The 18698-nt window shown below is 48.9% G+C and overlaps 1 protein-coding gene across 1 annotated transcript in view; it reads left to right on the top strand.

Annotated features, from left to right (window-relative positions):
- Positions 1–18698, top strand: part of EZR (ezrin) — a 40627-nt gene that overhangs the window by 17053 nt on the left and 4876 nt on the right. The window contains exons 2-7 of the mRNA XM_080941670.1: positions 3912–3995; positions 7440–7535; positions 8464–8738; positions 9303–9386; positions 10282–10428; positions 15448–15544. Of these exons, the coding sequence (XP_080797796.1) occupies positions 3912–3995; positions 7440–7535; positions 8464–8738; positions 9303–9386; positions 10282–10428; positions 15448–15544 (783 nt within the window). The remainder of the gene's footprint in view (positions 1–3911; positions 3996–7439; positions 7536–8463; positions 8739–9302; positions 9387–10281; positions 10429–15447; positions 15545–18698) is intronic.

Raw genomic sequence — 18698 nt, 5'->3', positions numbered from 1 at the left:
TTTAAAAGGCTTTTTAAGTCACATTTATTGGGCGCCACTGGTGTGCATGTGAAGGTCAAAATGTACTTCAAGGGAGCCTGTCCTTTCTTTTCATCCCGTGAGTCTCAGAGATCAAATACAATCAGGCTTGTGGTCCCCCTCCCGCCTTAACCTGCGGAGTCATCTCAGGTCGAGATAAGTCATTCTGAAGTTCTGACATTAAGTATCTGTAGGAAGACTCGATTATTACTAACCTGAAGAATGCTAGGCATCTGCACATATCCATATGTTTCTATTTTAAGTTGAGTGTGTTTATGAACGGCTGCTTGGGGCATCTTAGAACCCTAGGTCTGAATTATCTTACATAGATATGGACTCATACTTTATGCTATTTTAGCAATCCTGAGATAAATCCTACTTTTGGTGGGTGTTGGGGTTGGGTTTTAAATGACTAGCTGGTGTGTGTGTGTGTGTGTGTGTGTGTGTGTGTGTGTGTGTGTGTGTGTGAGATTCAATACATATGTACACAAGTGTTTGTGTAGACTTTGGTATCAGCAATGCTGGGATAAATATTCAGGACCCCAGCAGTAAAAGCTCTGAGCTACACCCACCCTTCAACATTGCTACTGACATGCAAATTATCAAGACAAAAGATCTGCCAGAGCCCTGGCTCTTGGGTCTGCATTTGTGAGTTTGTCAGTCAGTTAAGTTTTTGTAAGACTCTCCTTCTGTCTATTGGGCCATTTGCTCTCCTTTGTTCCTGAGACATTGTTGCCTTTCAGGCACCAGATGCATCCAAATCCTCCAAGTTCATTAAAAACCATCATTTTCCACCCAGCACTAGAGCAGCACAAAGGGAAACTGGGTTTAAATGTGTGTTCTCAGTTGTCAAAGTCTGATTTCTCTCAAGCTCCCATGGTGGGTGTGTGTGTGTGTGTGTGTGTACAGTCTCTTTAAAGTTAGTAAAGGTTGCACTAAATGTGGAGAAAGTTTATGCTGCATCACAACATATTAAAGATTTAGAAACTGAAAACAGCTCTCGTGGTCTTTTTAAACACAAAACACACAAAAGTTTAGTGTGCTGTAGAGTAAGGCGGTATGTGCCATATTTGGAAATTGGGGAAGTGGTGCTTTTAGATCATTTAGGTGACTTGTAACATATGTGCTTAGAAACTGGTGCTGAGGGATATTGAAATGCAAGGGTCTGGAAATCGCTGAAGGAAGACCCCAGACTCATAATATGCAAAGACAAAGAGCATTTATTCTGCAGAAAAATCCCAGCATGCAGGGTCAACCACATTTTGAAATGGCTACTCCATATAAAGGTACATAGGCCTCCTTATAGGGAACCAGGGAAACTCTCTAGATGGATTGGGTAATCTAAAATTTCATTGGTGGGTGCTAGGGGGTCATGGGTGGTCCGGTCAGTGGTCTGATAACTACACCATGAAAGTTTAACCATAGGACAAGACAGGGTTGCCCAGTGCAGATGGCCCATTCTGAAATAAGAAATTTCCCCATCATTGTGGTTATCTCTGTGCTGTTCTTTGGGAACGGGTTTTACAATCTTGTTCTGGATTTTATGGTTTATCCCTGGAGCTGGTGTCTTATGGCCTCGTTTTTGAGACTTAGGGTCAGTTATCAGGCCTGGTCCTTGAATGGAGACAAATGGGGTTTATGTTGTCCTTTCTGAGGGTTCTGTGGTACTTTGGGGTGGTCTTGTGGAATGATCACTGTGCGTCTGGATGCTAGCAGCATCCTTGGCGGAAACACTGACTTGGTTTGGTTTTGGTTTTTTGAGACAGCGTTTCTGTATCCATGGCTGTCCTGGAACTTGCTGTGTAGACAACACTGGCCTTTAACTCAGAGATCCACCTGCCTCTGCCTCACACGTGCTGAGATTAAAGGTGTGCACCACCACATGTGGCTTACGGAAGATTCTTATAAGCCTGATGTATGCTCAGATCAGAGTTAGGGATTGTCCGTTTGGACAGGGCTGATGGAGGGAAGTCATCTTGTGTTGCCCCTGCAGTAGGAGGTATGGATTCACAGATACACTCAGACCCGAACAAGCTCAAGTTCACCTTGCACATTCAGCTGAGTGATTACAGCCTACGTCAGCAGAAGTATTTATGAAGCTACTTGCTTACCTTCCAGAGTTGTTTGAACTTTGAATTGAATAAAACCTAATCAGAATCCTAATGTGACACATAGCTGGGTGTGGTGGCATACGTCTATAGTGCTGGCAGAGGCAGGAGGATTGCCCATGAGTTAGAGGCCAGTCTGGCTTACATAATGAGTTCTGGGATAGTCCAGGCTACATACCGTCTCCAAACCGCCTCAAAGAGGAGATGGGTATTACATCTTAAATTCTTAAATAATGTGCTTCATGTAGTTTTCAGAATGGTTGATATCAAGTGTGTGTGGGTGTGGGTGTACAGATATGGCACACATGTTTGGGCAGATGCATATATGCGCGTGTGTCTACTAAGGCATCAGGTTGATGTTGGTAATCTTCCTTCATTGATGCCCTCTGTTTACCAAGCCAGGGTCTCTTCTCTGATGTAACTTCGAGCGCTCCAACTCCAGCCTGTCTGGGGTCTGGTTACTTAAACTCTTGTCCTCAGGCCTTGATGTCAAACTGTCTGACTTTACCCACCGAACCATCTCCAGAGCCCTTACGGCATCTTGTGATTACTGGCTTTGGCATCTGGAGATTCCCTGCATTTAGAAAGCCTTGGTCCTGCGTATTCTCGGCCCCTGTCCTGCTCCAGACCTGTGTCACCCATCTGTAAGCATCACAGCTGCTGTGTGCTACGGTGTTTCTCGGTGGGAGGGTGATACGGAAGAGTCAGTGAGAGGGTTCTTATACATAGTGAACCTAGGTTTCTCAAGCATGAGGTGTAAGAACTATCTTCACTTTTTTTAGTAAAAAATAATTTAAAACATATAGTATAATAAATTGTATAATTTTGTATAAATATTACTATATAATACATAATTCATATTTATATAGTATATATTATGCTATATTATATACTATGTAGTATATATTGTGCTATAATATATAGTATAAATATTTATATCCTGTGTGTATGTTTGTGCACCTCATGTGTGCCTGGTGCCTAAGGGGTTCAGAAAAGGGTATCAGATCCCCCAGGACAGGTTATAGATGGTTGTGAACCACTATGTGGGTGCTGGGGAACTGAACCTGGCAAGTCCTCTGCAAGATCAAAGGATGCTCTTAACTGGTGAGCCAATTCTCCAGCTCCAACCAGTTTTAGACAAAAAAAAAAAACAACAAAAAAACAAAAAAAAAAAACCAAAAAACAAAAAAAAAACAAAAAACAAAACAAAAGCAAAACCCAGTAGGGCGAGGGTAGGAGCATTACAAGGCTCTCCCAGGCACTGCATCACCTCAGCATGGCCATGAGTGTGTACATGTGTGTGTGTGGGGGCACCATTCTAATGCAGCGTCCCCTGCAGACCTCTTAAGCCTGTCACATAGCTGGTGTTGATGGACTGGCACCATTTATGCTTGTCATATGACTACTAGGCACATAGCTCCTCACCCCTCTTCTATTTTGCCTCGGTGTGAACTTCCTGCTGGTACCTCAGCTGCCCTGTCTACCTCCACTGGCTGATGTTGGGGGGCGGGGAGGCGGTCATGAGACGGCGTGTGGGAAAACGTATTACTGACGGTCTTACATACCTTGACACACAGATGTGCTTTATTGCCATTGTGAGGCTGCATTTGAACCCCAGACCCTGCACTTGCCGAGGCTCCGTGAGCTGTGGCCCGTGGCAGGTGTTTTGTGATCCGCAATAAACACAGATGTTAAAGTGGGGTGTGCACCTGCCCTACTCCCGAGCAGCTCTGGGGTTAAGGTGGGAATGCAAGAGAAATTCAAGTTTCTCTTTCTGTTTTCCAGATCAACGTCCGGGTGACCACCATGGATGCGGAGCTGGAGTTCGCCATCCAGCCGAACACCACGGGGAAGCAGCTGTTTGACCAGGTCGGTCTCCGGCGAGGGCCGTTCCAGCTCATGCAGCACCCACGGCTAACTGCCTGTGAAAGCCGAGTCTTTCTGTTAAATAATCTTAGTCGGTAGCATTCGCTTGATGCTGGGGTTTTCATAGCACCGCTGCCCTAAACACAGTTTTGTCTAATGGCTCCGCACGCCCCAGAGTGGACTAGAAAACATCTCTAGCATCAGCAGCTGTGTGTGTTGCACGCAGGTCAGCAAACTTTCTGCAGAGGGCCACACAGTCGGTCTTTGGGGTTCCGAGACCTTGCTGTGTGGTGGTTACTGCTCATTGTTTCTGCTGTTACCGAAAGCGGCCGCCGATCCGTGAATCAAGTGAGCATGACCTTGTCGGGTGAAGTCCGTACGGGGCACTGGACTCCTAAAGGGATTTATTTCCCAAACCTTCCAAAACAAAAAACAAAGAGAACCGAATTCTTATCTTACGGGCCACACGGATAGTCCACAGACCAGATTTGGCATCCGGGCCGTAGCTGGCTGCCTCTGTCATATTTACAATCCTCTTCTGTGGCTCAGACGGAGCAGCTTGGCGAATACGAGCAGAGTTCTGTGGCAGTTCTGTGGCAGTACACGGCACAGCATGTCTGACACCATGAGTACCTCTTTTGTGAGGAAACAGAATATCCCACGTCCTGTTTCTTAACAAAACACGTCAGGTAGCTGGCTCTAGCAGGCAGTTTTACTGCAGAGCACTGGCTTCCTAAAGCAGCTTTTCCAGAATGTTCTCCATGGCTATTGCATAAAATGGGGAGATGGTCACTTCTCATTCCCATCTCATGGTAAGACTTGGAAAACCTCCCCTGGCTTTTTTCTTCTCTGCCCAACTTTACAGACTAAATGGGCCCAGACAGTGCCAAGGGACGTGCTGAAGATGCCCGTGTAACACTGGTCAGCGTTCACCCTTGGCATCAGGCCCTCTCTGGGGTCTGCAGAGGATTTTTTGTGAGTCGACAGGGCAGGTGCACCCCTGTCCCTATGCCTCCCGAAGCCGGAGAACGGGAGAGGTGAACGAGAGCTAGTTCTGGAGAGTAGGGAAGGGTATGGGGACGCAAACAAAGCCAGAGATGAGTCACACGGCACCTGCTCTAAGAGCTTGCCATCCCAAGTGGCCCCACTGTCTTGGGGTGGCATTCAAGGGCCAGACCTGAAAACAAGAGCGCTGGGGCTGGGGAATCCTGGGAAGGGAATTCCAGCACCTTCGGAGGTTCCCAGTGGTACAGCCTGTGCTTGGTCCGGTCTCCTGGAAAGTCAGTGCAGGGCAGTGCCAGGTAACTCTGCAGCAGAGCATGGGGTGCCAGGGCATGCCCAGACCTGTTCTGCAGGGCTTGGTGTGGTCTGGGCTGCCAGTCACCATTGTTTGAAGGTTGTTTTCTTCTAGCGAGATTTAAGATATTCTCTGCTCCGGGGTGAGGCTGGATTAAGGATGAAATCTAAAGGTCACCTCTGTAAAGTTCCCAGGGGAGGCTGTACACGGCTCCTGCGTCCCGTGTGGCACCAGGTCCTGAGCCCGAGTAGTGCTCTGGTTCCCAGCGTTGGCTCTTGAGCACTTGTGTCCTTCTCTGAGTAGGACCACAGGCAGGACTGCTTCCAAAGCAGAGCGTGGAGAGGTGAGAACGTAGTCACAGGTTCAAGTCCAGGAAGCTTGCTCCTGCCTCTGCAGCATCCTCTTCCCTCTCAGCCCAGGCTGCAGCCTGTCACTGAACTCCTCCTGGAGAGCCATAGGGAACAAGAACTGGGATTGGATGTTCTGAGGGGACAGGAGGGATGGGATAGCACTTCTAAAGCCAATCTCTCAAACCCTTCCTGAGGCAGAGGTAAGGGCCAGCCGGCCCCCAAGCTGCTGAGACACTCCTTTGGGTGAGGCTCTGAGATGAATCATAGGGCCTTGAAGGCAATGGGAACAGATGGCTTTATGGGGGTGCGGGATTCCCCTATGACCTATGGCGTGCTCTCAGAATGTGCTGAGGGAAGGTCGTGGAGAAGCCCAAGCTTTACAAACAAGGAAGACCATTTATCAGGAAGAGTGAGGAGGGGTGGCGAGTCAGGGCCACGGGGGCAGCCTTTCACCCAGAGCGGTGGCCGTGGTTGCACAGGATGCTTGCAGACTGACACGCCCATCCACGCAGATCCAGGAGAGGGCTCGGGGTGGTCCTTGGAAGCCTAGAGCAGTGGAGAGGGAGGTCAGACGGACAGATGTTCTTACTAGCTGGTGAGGACTGGGCTGAGGCTGCAGCTGGGCGGATGGACGGGAAGGGTGTGTTAGAGCCAGCACCTGCTTGCTCTGTGTGCAGGACGTCCCTGTGCAACCTTATGTCACCTTGATAAGGCGCTGGCTTTCAGATAGGGAGTCCCTTCTGCACTCGGCACAAAGGACATGGCCTTCACACCACCCTGTGACAAGATCTTGGATATGGTCTGTCCCCACTGTTTTGTGGGGCGAGCAGAGGGGGAGGTTGAACGGGGCACATAGCAGTTAATAAGCAGAGAGACTCTGGAGAGGTGGGTTAATATAAGCATCTGCCGCCCCGCTCTCCCCACCCCAAGATAAAGGTAATGGGTGTGGCCAGGATTTTATTAGAGGTCTCAGATTGAATTTAAGCAGTTGCCTTGTACGTATGTGTTTTTTCTGAGGGTCTCTAACTCACCCTGCCCCACCCTCCTGAAGGTTGGGATTTGGTGTGTACCATCACACGTGGCTTCCTGTGCGGTTTGTCTCTTCAGTCTGCTGTGCTTACTTTAAACAGTATAGGAACTCGGTGAGAAAGAATGCTAGTCTTCTCTAAAGGTTTAATGTTGCTTGTCATGGCATTTAAAATTATAACATCTGAAATCTGGGACTTAGACTTAGTTCTTTTAATTTTTTTTTTTTAATTACATGTCTGTACTGGTACAGATGCCTGCAGAAGCCACAGAGGACATCAGATCCCCTGGAAGTGGAGTTGTAGGCTGTTGTGAGCCTCGTGACGTGGGTGCTGGGAACCCACAGCCAGTCCCCTGTCCCTGGGACTCAGCGCGGATGATCAGTCACTGCTTCTCTGTCGTAAAGACCTTACTCATGACGATAACCGCTGCAGATCCTTAACAGCAGAACACAGGAAGCTTTCCCCACGCCCATCATCCTTGCTTCAGCCTTGGATTGTGATCTTACTTAGCCTAGCTATGAGAATTTCACATTTCTGGAGGCCCCTGAGTAAGAATTTATATAGCGTACAGATAACCCTGCGTCTGGCCAGATTCAGGCTAAAATGTGTCATTTGTGCTTTGACCTTGTCATCTGTGAGTCATAGGTTAAAGTCGAGATTCTACCTATTCCTTGTACCAAGAAGTCTCCGTCTCTGTGCACCACTGCACACATGAGGGGCCACACGCTGGGCCTGGTGCCTGTGTTTCTCACGGTGGGCCTCTCTCGTGCAGGTGGTAAAGACTATTGGCCTCCGGGAAGTGTGGTACTTCGGCCTCCAGTATGTAGACAATAAAGGATTTCCTACCTGGTTGAAACTTGATAAAAAGGTAAGTAGGGTTAACTATTTACAGGCTATTCATCGGGAGCTGGTCTGCTCTGTGGACACTGAAACCAGAATGCTTCAACGGTGTCCTTGTCTCTTTGTTCCTTGTTATTTGTGTAAAGATTTTTGTAGACAGAGAGGCCGCACACTTCCAGGAAGGGAGGATGTGGATTAGATTTAGATCTCGGCTAATTGTAACTCCTCTTCCTGTCTTCCCTGTTGGGGCAGGTAATAGTTAACTGCCTCACTTTTAGTTGGCCTTAGTGGTTTTTTTCCATGAGGTTAATCTAGAAATCATGAATCATGACAGCTGTGCTGTCAGAACCTGCTTTTGCTTTGTTTGAGTCTGCAGTAAATTGTCTTCTAGCTCCAAAGACTGGGTAACCCCACTCCGGTAATGAAGTCATCAGCTGAGTGTGTTTTCTTCAGACCCTCGGCAGGTTCTGCTTTTTTCTCTGACTCACTTTCTGTGTCACTGTAAGGAGGGTCCGGGTCAGTTCATGGTCCAGGGCCAGACCAGCTTCGGGGCAGGTCGTAGCAGGAAGGACATGCGACATTCCTAAATGAGTTCTCTGGGGTTGATATCATGGTCAAAAAATAAGGATGGGGCGAGCTGGTTTCCGGCAGAGTGTGAGTGCTTTGGACTGACGGACTGCCTCACACCCTACAGCAACGAATTTCAGGGCTAGTTGGTCGAATGCTTGCCCAACATACACAGAGCCCCATTTAAACCAGGTATGGTGGGACTAATCCTGGGACTCAGGAGGTGGAGTCAGGAGTATCAGAAATTCAAGACCATCCTCCAAAATAACAAGTTTGCAGCAAGCCTGGGATAGCCTCCCATGATGACAGTGATAATTACAGATAATTTTGAGTCACCAGTGCTCGGGAATGGCCCGAAGTTGGCACTAAGACCGCCCTTCATTCCACAGGTCTCTGCACAGGAGGTTCGAAAGGAGAACCCTGTCCAGTTCAAATTCCGGGCCAAGTTCTACCCTGAGGACGTGGCTGAGGAGCTCATCCAGGACATCACACAAAAACTCTTCTTCCTGCAAGTCAAGGAGGGGATCCTCAGCGACGAGATCTACTGCCCCCCAGAGACTGCCGTGCTCCTGGGGTCCTATGCGGTTCAGGCCAAGTTTGGAGATTATAACAAGGAAATGCACAAGTCTGGGTACCTCAGCTCTGAGCGACTGATCCCTCAGAGGTGAGTTCAGGCTGGCCTGGGTGAGCACAGGCCTTGGGAGGGGAGAGAGCAGGAGGTGTGAGAGGAAGCCGTAGGCAACAATGTCAAGGTGAAATGCTCCCTTGGCTGGGTTTCCGGTTCTTACCTAAGTGCTCACTTTGGAATGTTCTGAGCCCACGGGCCCCCTGATGGTTAATTGAGACCCATCCAGGGCACCATGTCCCTTCCTCATGGATCTGTTGTGCAGGCCCCTTTCTGACCTGCCTGCTTAGTTCGGCCTAGTATACAGTAACCTGACCTCTAGAAAACCTGTCCTTATAAATGGTGGCCAAAAGGGACCCCCTTAGGAAGAAAAGGTTATTTGAAATAATTTTTAAAAACCCACAGTGGGGAATATGATCTTTGAAGGGACAAACCTTCAGGTTTCTGCTCAAGAAAGAAAATCAGAAAGTAGAAACCAAAGGCCACGATCGTCCCAATCTAAAGAACAGTAAGAGGTTGAATACTCGTGGGAGGTAGCCTCGAGGCTCACATCTCACAGCCCTAGAAGGTGACAGCCCTGCATCTCTCCTTTCCAAAACCCAGAGTCATGGACCAGCACAAGCTCAGCAGGGACCAGTGGGAGGACCGGATCCAGGTGTGGCACGCAGAACACCGAGGGATGCTCAAGTAAGTACCTGTCTTTAGTGCTCCTTCCCTGGCACTGCAGGTAGCTCTTTCATACAGGTCGGCATTTGGTCTTTGTGCTTGGTAAAGTATAAGACAAGACAAATGGGCTTCTCTTGGGGAGAAGAAAATTTTGAGTTTTGTATTGTAAACAAGGCCGGGTATTCTTACCTGGGGAAAGAAACAACTCAATTGAAGCCTCAAATGCTAGCTTGTGCCAGCACCCTTCGGTGGAAAGTCCAGTGGCCGACGCTCACTTGGCTGAGGGTAGCACTGGTTGCCAGTGAATGGGTTCTGTCTCTTGTGGAGGATCTCTAACTTGATTATTAAGGTTATTGCCTTAATATAATATACATTATCTATAATGTGACCACAGGCCACAGGTGAGGAGTCCAGTGAAGCCTGAGGGATAGAGGCGTGGGGCTTTAGGATATGCAAATGAAGACCCCAGTCCCTGCCTCAGGCCTTGTACACAGTCCCCACTACTCCCTTGTAGTGGGGACTCAGGGACTGTGTGCCTCAGAGGCCTTGAGTGGGTCAGGAGTCTTTGAGACTTTCTTGGAATCCCCAGTTGTTCTGTGAATGAAGGAATCGGGGTTATGCCTAGCAAGAGAATAAAAAGAAAAAAACTCGTCTCTTTAGGAACCAGGGCAACCAGTGGGCTCTTCCTGAACTCATGGGGCAGAAAAATTATAGGGCTCAGGACAGAATAGGCCTCTTTCAGGGAGCTGCTTGCAGGCCTAGCTCATCCCTGCTGCCTTGGGTAGCTCCAGGGCCTGCCGGCCTGTAATGTCATGACTCCTGCTCTACTCTGCGTGACGGGCCTTCATTTCAAGAGTAAGCAGAGGCTTGTGTGTGAATGCTGCTGACTATAACACCTCGTTTTCTTTTCCATCAGGGACAGTGCTATGCTAGAATACCTGAAGATTGCCCAGGACCTGGAAATGTATGGGATCAACTATTTCGAGATCAAAAACAAGAAAGGAACAGACCTTTGGCTTGGAGTCGATGCCCTTGGACTTAACATTTATGAGAAAGATGACAAGTGAGTTAAGTTGACCGTCAGTTTTAGCTGTGGAGCAGCGGGCCTAGAAAAGAGCTGAAGTGCCAGTCACGTGTGTTTTAGGCTATGTGGTAGCATCAATTAAGTAGCAACCCGGAAGTTAGCACCTTGAACATCTGCTCTGTGGCAAGGGAAGGCCCAGAGTGCAGACCGTAGGATTCTGAGTCCTGCGAAGCAGAGATTGGTAGCCCCGGAGGACCTACCCCTACTATGGCTGGTCCTAAGCTGTTGTCTAGCCTCCTGGCTCAAGGCTTGTGCTAATCTAACCAGGAATGCTGGTAATGCCACCAGACACTCCAGGATTCTGTAAGCAGCAGCCTGCGTGTATGAACAATTAGCCAAATCCCCTGAGCCTGCAGATGGTGTCTAATTGCTTCACAGCCATCACTTTGTCTGTCAGGCAAGGTCTGTGAGCAGAGTTACAGACAGAGCTGCCTGGTACTGAGAACAGTCAGCTACAGGTGTTTGTCCCTGAGACGACTTCTTCCCACCAGGGAAAATCATCCTACTTCACCAAAGGTGAGGTGGCCCTGGTGCTTGCCAGAGCACAGATCAGCTCTGGCTGAGGACCTATGAGACATCATGCCCCAGGGTCTTGATGCCCTGTTACTAGTAGGTTTTATCTGTGAAACGTAGAGGTTTAGAGCCCGGGGTTGCAGCTGGGCCCTGTGAAGTGTGTCAGGATGTGAAGCTCTGCTTACTTTCCTGTCAGCTCCCCAGATCTCACCCTGTCCTGTCCCCATGGTCCCACGGGGAGAGTGGCCTTGCTGATGGTAAAGGACAAGCACATAAAGAATCCAGTTAGTGGCCAGGCGTGGTGGTGTACACCTTTAATCCCACTCTCAGGAAGCAGAGGCAGATAGAGCTCTGTGAGTTCAAGACCAGCAAGGGCTACGTAGTGAGACTGTGTCTAAAATGTGAACAATCCGTTCAGAACATCCCAGCAACCCTGACCCTTGGAGGAGCAGAAGTGACTGTGGGAGACTTGCTTGCTTGCGTGATGCAGTGTTGGTAGAGAAACAAAGTTTGAGCCAAAAGACACTCAGAGCCAGGCCCTCCAAGCCTGGAGTGGAGCCGGGGGCCTGTGGGCCATCACCACTCCAGAGAGCTGTGGTGGAGTCATAGTCAGAAAGCACCGGCCCCGGCCTTTGTGGAAATGCACGCAGGAAGCTGCCTCTGTCTTTTCACTCCCACTTTTGAACAGCCAGGTTTTGTAACAAGCCCTTGGGAGGGCTGTCCAAACAGGTTTTTCCAGCTGTAAGAAACACCCATAGGCAGGAACTTGCTGATGTCAGCCTGTAACCACCTCAGCCCGCAGAAATGTTGCTTTTTTTTCCCCCCAAGGAAAATTTGAACTGTGCCCTACTGGTCCCTCCTCTCGCCTCCCAGGCTTTCATTCAGCAGCCAGCAGCTGTGCTCCCAGTTCTCCCTCTTCCTCTCCCGGTAGCAGGAGTCCTCGCTCCCATCACCTTACCCTCTAAAGAGGGCACACCCTCTCTTCGGAGGAAAAGCATTTAAGTGGACTTGGAGTCGGTTAACAGCAGAGTTCTTTCCCGTTTGCTGTAGGAGATTGTTCTGGGCTTGGAGGGACCAGAGCCCTAGGGGCCCAGGTGTTGGATTGCATCCTTCACCAATGAACTAATGGCGGGACTGGATATTCTTGATACATTGTTAATAGGAGTAATCGGATACACAAATAAACAGATTTTATCATAGCCTTTTTGAAATTAAATGGGCTCTGGCTGGGAAGTGTCTCCCTGGGACCTACCCCCTTTTCATGGTATGTGTCACAGTTCAATGGGAGCATGGGTACCAAAAGCATTTGTCTGTCCCCTTTCTTTAACCCTGGGATTGGAAGGAGGGGGGAAAGGTAGGCATACATAGTCCCTCCCCCTGCCCCCTCCATTGGCATCCTGCACAGGAGTCCAGTTAGGCTGGGTTATGATTCCTCCTGACACTCTCATACCATAAACCAACCCAAAAATAAATGAACTCGGGGCACGAGGCTGGTCCTGGATCCTTACTCTTTTGTCCCTTGTGTCACTCCATCTTGAAGTGTGGGCAGTAGTCCTGGCTATGTCTTTAAGAGAGTGGGTCCTGGGGAAGCTTTGTGGACTGGTTGGAGACGACACTCCATCTACTTGGTCCCTGAGGGTGGCTTTCTTAGAGGTAGTGCTTTCCAGCCTGGAGCTGTGGGTGTCTCAGATAAGGTGCGACATCTGTACTTGTCCCGAGAAACGAACACCGCAGTGGTCTCACCGTTGCTATTTTGAGCTTCCCGTTGACTTTTAGAAAGACTTCAGCTTGGACTTCACACACAGTCAGACTTGAGTTTTGCACTTTGGGTGAGTGCCTCAGGATCTCCCCCAAAGGCATGTGTCGTCAGTGGGAAGGTCCAGACCCCCACTCCCACCCCTGTTAGTGGGTCACTGCCAGCCAGTGCTGTGTCTGCCCTTCTCACTGTAGTCACTAAGTGCATTTTAGGGAGAGTCTACGAAACTGTATTTACTGACACAGACTCCTACACTTCTAGCCATTGGCACTGATGTCCATGGACGGAGGTTTTCATAGAATTATTACTGCGTTAAGAAATGGCAGTCAGGGGCAGTCACAGATAGGGTAACTAGAAGGAGCCAGTTTCTTTCTCTTTTCTCAGTCCCGGGATTAGCATGAACTCCTGGGTATTTGTGAACGATGGCACTTGCTTTGCCACTGAGGTTGTTTGAGGTTCAGCTTGTAGGGGATCTTGGCATTGGTGTCTGTGTTGGTTACATGTAACTCCATTGTCCTTACTCTCTTGCATCTCCAGATGCCTCCGTCCTGTTCTATGCACGTCCCAGCTTCCAGCCATCTCTACACACCTCTGATTCCTCTTGGAGATTCCCACATCTCCATCATCAGCCTCCTCCTTTTCCTCCTCCCTCTCTTCCTCCTTGTCTTCTTCCTCCTCTTCCTTCTCTTCCTCCTCCTCCTCTTCCTCTCCTCTCATTTGAGGGTTTACAATGTGTGGCCTAACCTGCCCTAGAACTCACCACTCTCCTAACTCAGCTTCCTAAGTTCTGGGATTCTAGGCATATTCCGCCATGTCCAGCTTTTCTCCCCACTGTCGAAGTGGTGACACTCGGGAGAGCAGTGACAATATAAACCCTGTGGCAGTCTTCTGGGCGAGCCCCACCCATGGTGCATGTGTGATCTCTTTAGATAGGGAGCGGAAGAGAGAATCTTTGCCGGCTTTCATTTTCCAATGAAATGCTAAGAATTAAGGAAGTTTCCTAACTCAGAAGTGAGTCACAACTTTTTAGCCCCTGTGTTCTGACACTACAATTAGGCTTATGAGTGGCTACAGTTGAGCTTCCAATGCCGTAAGGGCCACACCTGGCTTTTCTAGGTCAGAGAGTAGCGAGATCTGCATAGGTCAGAGCCTGGACTTCTTGGGTTTTAAGAGCTGGAGAGGTTGACCTGACCGTGTGGCCATGTGGCTGTGGGTCGAGTAGCTACCTAGCTCTTCTGTGACCAGCTCTTGCTCTTGGGCTCTGGGGCAAATGCTCTAAAAGTAGCTGCCTGATATCACCGTGCTTCGGCTTTACCCTGTGAGGGAGACGCAGGCAGAAATGGTGGCAGGGCCAGGCCGCAGCTGTATTTCAAGTGTTCTTAGACCCGTCGGCCAAACTATACTGCTGAAAGTTGTGTATCCCATGGGTGACAGGGAGGTGACAGAACACACTGCATCTGAGAGCCATGACACATGTTAGGGGGTGGGTTTGGCATAGGTGTCAGCCGTGAAGAAAGCATCCGTGCCTGGCCAGTGTCCTCCACCACTTCTGCAGTTGTGTCGTGACTGATGTGCCCTCGAAGCCATCTTGTGGCCTTCAGAGGTTGCCTTGTGTTTTTGACCCAGCTTTTGCTGCCAAAGCAAGAGCCACCCTGCCCGTTATGGTGTTAGGCACGGAATCCCACCCCAGACTCCAGCGTAGCTATGATCTGCTCGAAGTAGTACCTATAGGAAATGACAGGGTTTGTTTTGTTGTTTTTTTTTCTCTTTATTATTATTTTACTTTAGGTGTGTGTGTGTGTGAGAGAGAGAGAGACAGAGACAGAGACAGTGTGGAGTAGAATATGCACACCTGGAGCAGATGTGTGTGTGCAGAATCCAGAGGACATCGGTTGTCCTGCTTGATCATGCTCCACTTTCTTCCCTTGGCATAGGGTCTCTCACTGAACCTGGAGCTAGGCAGGCAGCCTGTGAGTCTTTGGCCCCAGGACAGCTTTTGATGCCAGTGCTTGTGGTTGGAGAGTGTTTGAGACTCTGTCCTTACTTCTGATTGCTATTACTTCTGATAACGTGTTGGCTAGTAGGCTGGAGACATGCCTAAGCAAAGCAGGGTGGTCTTGACATCTCTTGATGAAAAAGCCAGTGGTGTGAGCAGCATCCAGCCAGGTGTGAATGAGAAACAGAGGTGTGGAATCCACCCCCATCCCGGCCATCTCATGGGTCACCTTCTGTAAGGAAGGCCCATGTGGAAAACAGCATGTTTTTGTAAAGCTGAGAGTAACTTAGTACTTAACACAGAGCTGGTTTGTGTCGGAGGGGGAAGGAAAGGGGCCTGGGGCACAGAGGACCAGGAAGTGTTGACAAATCTGCAGAGAGCGCTGTCTGGCTGATAGGGAGTTAATCAGACCAGCAGAACAGAAGTGGGTTTCTGGCTGTGTGAGAAGTTGGTTAGGGTAAGCATGTGGGGGAGAAGGTCAAATAGGACAAAAGAATGTTCCTGATTAAGAGCCTGTTTACCACAAGGTGACTCAGGGTGATGCCCACAGCTGCTCAACACTGAGAACTAAAATCTGGCTGTGCCATTTGGCTGAACCTGGGATAGTAAAGGCAGATTAAACATGGAGGTTTTATTAGCTATGCCTCCTGGACGTGCTTTGTATTTACATGAAGAGATTTGCTAAGGTGAGTGTATATCCAACCAACTGCTGCCTTTCTTTTTATAACCTCAGGTTGACCCCGAAGATCGGCTTCCCTTGGAGTGAAATCAGGAACATCTCTTTCAACGACAAGAAGTTTGTCATCAAGCCCATCGACAAGAAGGCACCTGTAAGTTCACGTGTCTGCCAGGTTACTACTCCCAGTCTCCGCTGACTGGGCGTTCAGGAGAAAACTCGTTTCCTAGTGTCCCGAGATCATGGTGTTCCTCAGGCTTGCCTCTAATGGGAGCTCAGAGATCTTTGGGCCACATGACTGACCACTGCAGTGGGAGGTTGCTGTGGAGACCATATGGTGTCCATGCAAAGCTAAATGATGTAATCTTAGCCTTCATACAGAGAAAAGGGCAGTTCCCACTGACCTTGACCAAGTGATAATAACACTTCCCAAAATGACACACTTCTGCTGTGGCACACCCGGCTTGCCCAATGTTCGTGTGGGTAGGTGGCCTACCCCTGATACCAGCGAGTGGGTGGAGCCCATGCCAGTGTCTCAGCGGTAGCCGACTGGAGGACAGACAATGAGACTTTCAAGCCCAAAGGACCAAAATTTGGCTTTCTGTACTGCCTTGGCTTTACCAGTTAACTGTTCCAAGTGTTTGAGAGCATGGTGGGTGCCCAGGGTTCCGCTCTGCCTCTTGCTTCCTGCCTACGATGGGCAGCCCACCTTTCTCCTGGGGTCACTCTGGCCTATCACATGATCTTCACCCCCGTGTACTCTGCCCACGTGGGCAGCAGAGTATAAAGAGCTGGAAGGACCCATGTACTGTCAACCTTTATTTGGGTTTTATTTTGTCAGCATTTAGACTTTCAGTTGATGTTGGGCTATCGGAGACAGTAGGGTAGAAACAGCAAGAATTCTGTGTTCTAGGTTTACTTTTTTTTTTTTTTTTTTTTTAATGTGATTTTTTAAAGACCTTCCTCTGGCTTTTACCACAGTTACAGACTGGGAAAGACTTGGGTTTCTTTTTTTCTTGTCTTTGTGTTGTTGTTCCTAGTTACAGTGGTAAGCTTAGAGAGGCGAGCATGGGCTGCGTCCGTACTGCGTATGTCTGCTAAGCCTCTTAGGGCTGAGCACCGCTCGGAACAGTGGGTGTTAGCGACCCGGCCCTTGGACTAGGCTGTCAAACTATAAAGTCAGCAGGCCTCTGCTTGGCTTGGGAAAGTATTTTCTTTATTGAAATGTTTCCTGCTGTTTGTAAACTTGTGACTCCTCCTTCACCCCACGGGCACTCACGAAGTTCTTTCAGATTAAACTGTTTAATACAGACTCAGGGCTCCATGGTAACGGCTCCCATTAATATGCAGCCACACCAGCTGAGGGTCACAATGAACCCATGTTCTGTGGGCACTGAGGTTGCACAACTAGAAAGACAATTCTGAAGTCTGGGTAGATTGCTTTCTACTCAGTGTGGTGCCAAAACATTTTCAGAACTTTTTTTTTTTTTTTTTTTTTTTTTTTAATTCAGCCGACAATAGAGGTGGCCTTTTGGGGGTAGGGGGTAGACTGGTGAAGAACGTGTACATGTATGCTGGTATAGTTTTAACTTTATTTGGAAAGCCAAAGAATGCAGAAGCAGTTGTGGTTGATCTGATTGAATTCGTGCATACACGTTTACTGTCAGGCAACCTTGTGGAAAGCTTAGCTTATAAAAAGACACTAGGGAGATGGCTCAGTCAGTCAAGTGCTTGCTGGAGGCCCTGAGTCTGGATCCCAGCAGCTATGTAAACAGCGGGTACAGGTGTGACCCCCAGTGCTGGGGGAAGGCGAACTGTTTTGCAGGTGGATCTGTGGAGCTCATTAGCCAGCCAATCCAGCTGAACTTCTGAGCTCCAGGTTTGAGAAGACACCATGCCTTCAAAAGTAAGGTAGCGAGCAACAGGAAGACATCGATGCACCCCGGTGTTCCAGGATTGACCTGTGGCCATGCACGATGGAAGTTCTGCATTGCAGTAGGAAAGACGGTGAAGCAGGCAGAGGAGAGGAAAGGATAGCCAGACCTCTTAGTTAGTGTAGGCCAAAATGCAGAGGAAACATTAATCTAGGAGCTGAGGGGTGACCAGGAAGCAGAGATCCCTCCTTCCCCCAATTTCTCCCCAGGGCTGTGGAGTGGTCTAGCCTAATCCCAGTATTTTACTTCAGGCACAAGAAAACTACATCTTCAAGGTTAGACTATAATATAAATATAAAAGACAGCAGAAACCCTGACGGTAAGGAGGTGTAGGGTTTCTTTCTTGTTGCAGCCTTTCGAAGGGAACCCTGGGAATATATAAAAATTCTCTAGAGGGTGAGGCAGGAGGCAGCGCCTTCCCTGCCCGCTCACAGTAGTCTGGGGCCTTGTTCTGAATTTTAGGTGGGCTCTCTGATCTCATGTCCCTTTCAGCCTGATCAGGCAGCTACCTCTCCCTTCAGAACAGGCCCTGCCATTCCTGTAGCCCCCAGGGAAAGGCCGAGAGCTAGCTGCTCAGTGGCTTTTGAACTGTTAGATGTCTGGATTCCACTGAATTGATGACTGCTCGGTGGAGCCTCTCAGGAGCCCCTCTGACACACTCCAGATAGTTCTGGAATAGGACTTTAGCCTCGGGAGCTACCTGGGAGTGTGCCTGACAGGATTTGGGGTGTCTTAGGTTCCCTTTCCCTTACTCTACCTAATGCTTGTTTTTAGGACATGCATTGTTCTTCCACTAAAAAAGTGTGCCCCTCCCCCACCTCCCATCTTTATTGCATTAAAATGCTTCCTGAGGACTTGAACTCATAACTCTGAGTTGTAACTGGCATAGGAGAAATTCCTTCTCACCCATCCAGCTGCTGTTTGCTAACTCTGGAGTGTTTTCTAGTAGTTTCTGAGTCTGCTTCTTGTAGGCAGGGGTTGGGGGAGCCTCATGTTAACCTGTAGTTCTGACTCTTGAATCGTTGTGATTGTTTTTTTTTTTTTTCCTGAAGGGGAGTTGGTACATTTCTTTGCATGTACTTGTGAGTCACAGTGGGACATTTTTGGGCCATGTGCTTTTGAAGCCATGAGCCAAGGTTGTTTTCTCCTGCATAATAAGAGATAGGTGGGTAATAAAAATTCCTGCTTCTCTTAGCCCTGTGGACTCCTCCCTGGGAAACCCAGTGACTTAATAATCAGTCTGTGAAACCAGAAGGGAGCCCCACCCAGGAAGTTGAGGGTTCCAGGCGGCCTCACACAGACAGAGGAACTAAAGGGCCACTGTTTCAGTGTGTTAGAGCCCCTCTCTGCAGCTGGGAGGAGCACCTGTCATTT

Source organism: Micromys minutus, assembly GCF_963924665.1.
Source record: "Micromys minutus genome assembly, chromosome: 30".
Lineage (NCBI taxonomy): Eukaryota > Metazoa > Chordata > Mammalia > Rodentia > Muridae > Micromys > Micromys minutus.
The sequence above is the reverse complement of the archived record's forward strand: the minus strand, read 5'-3'. Positions and strand labels throughout refer to the sequence as shown.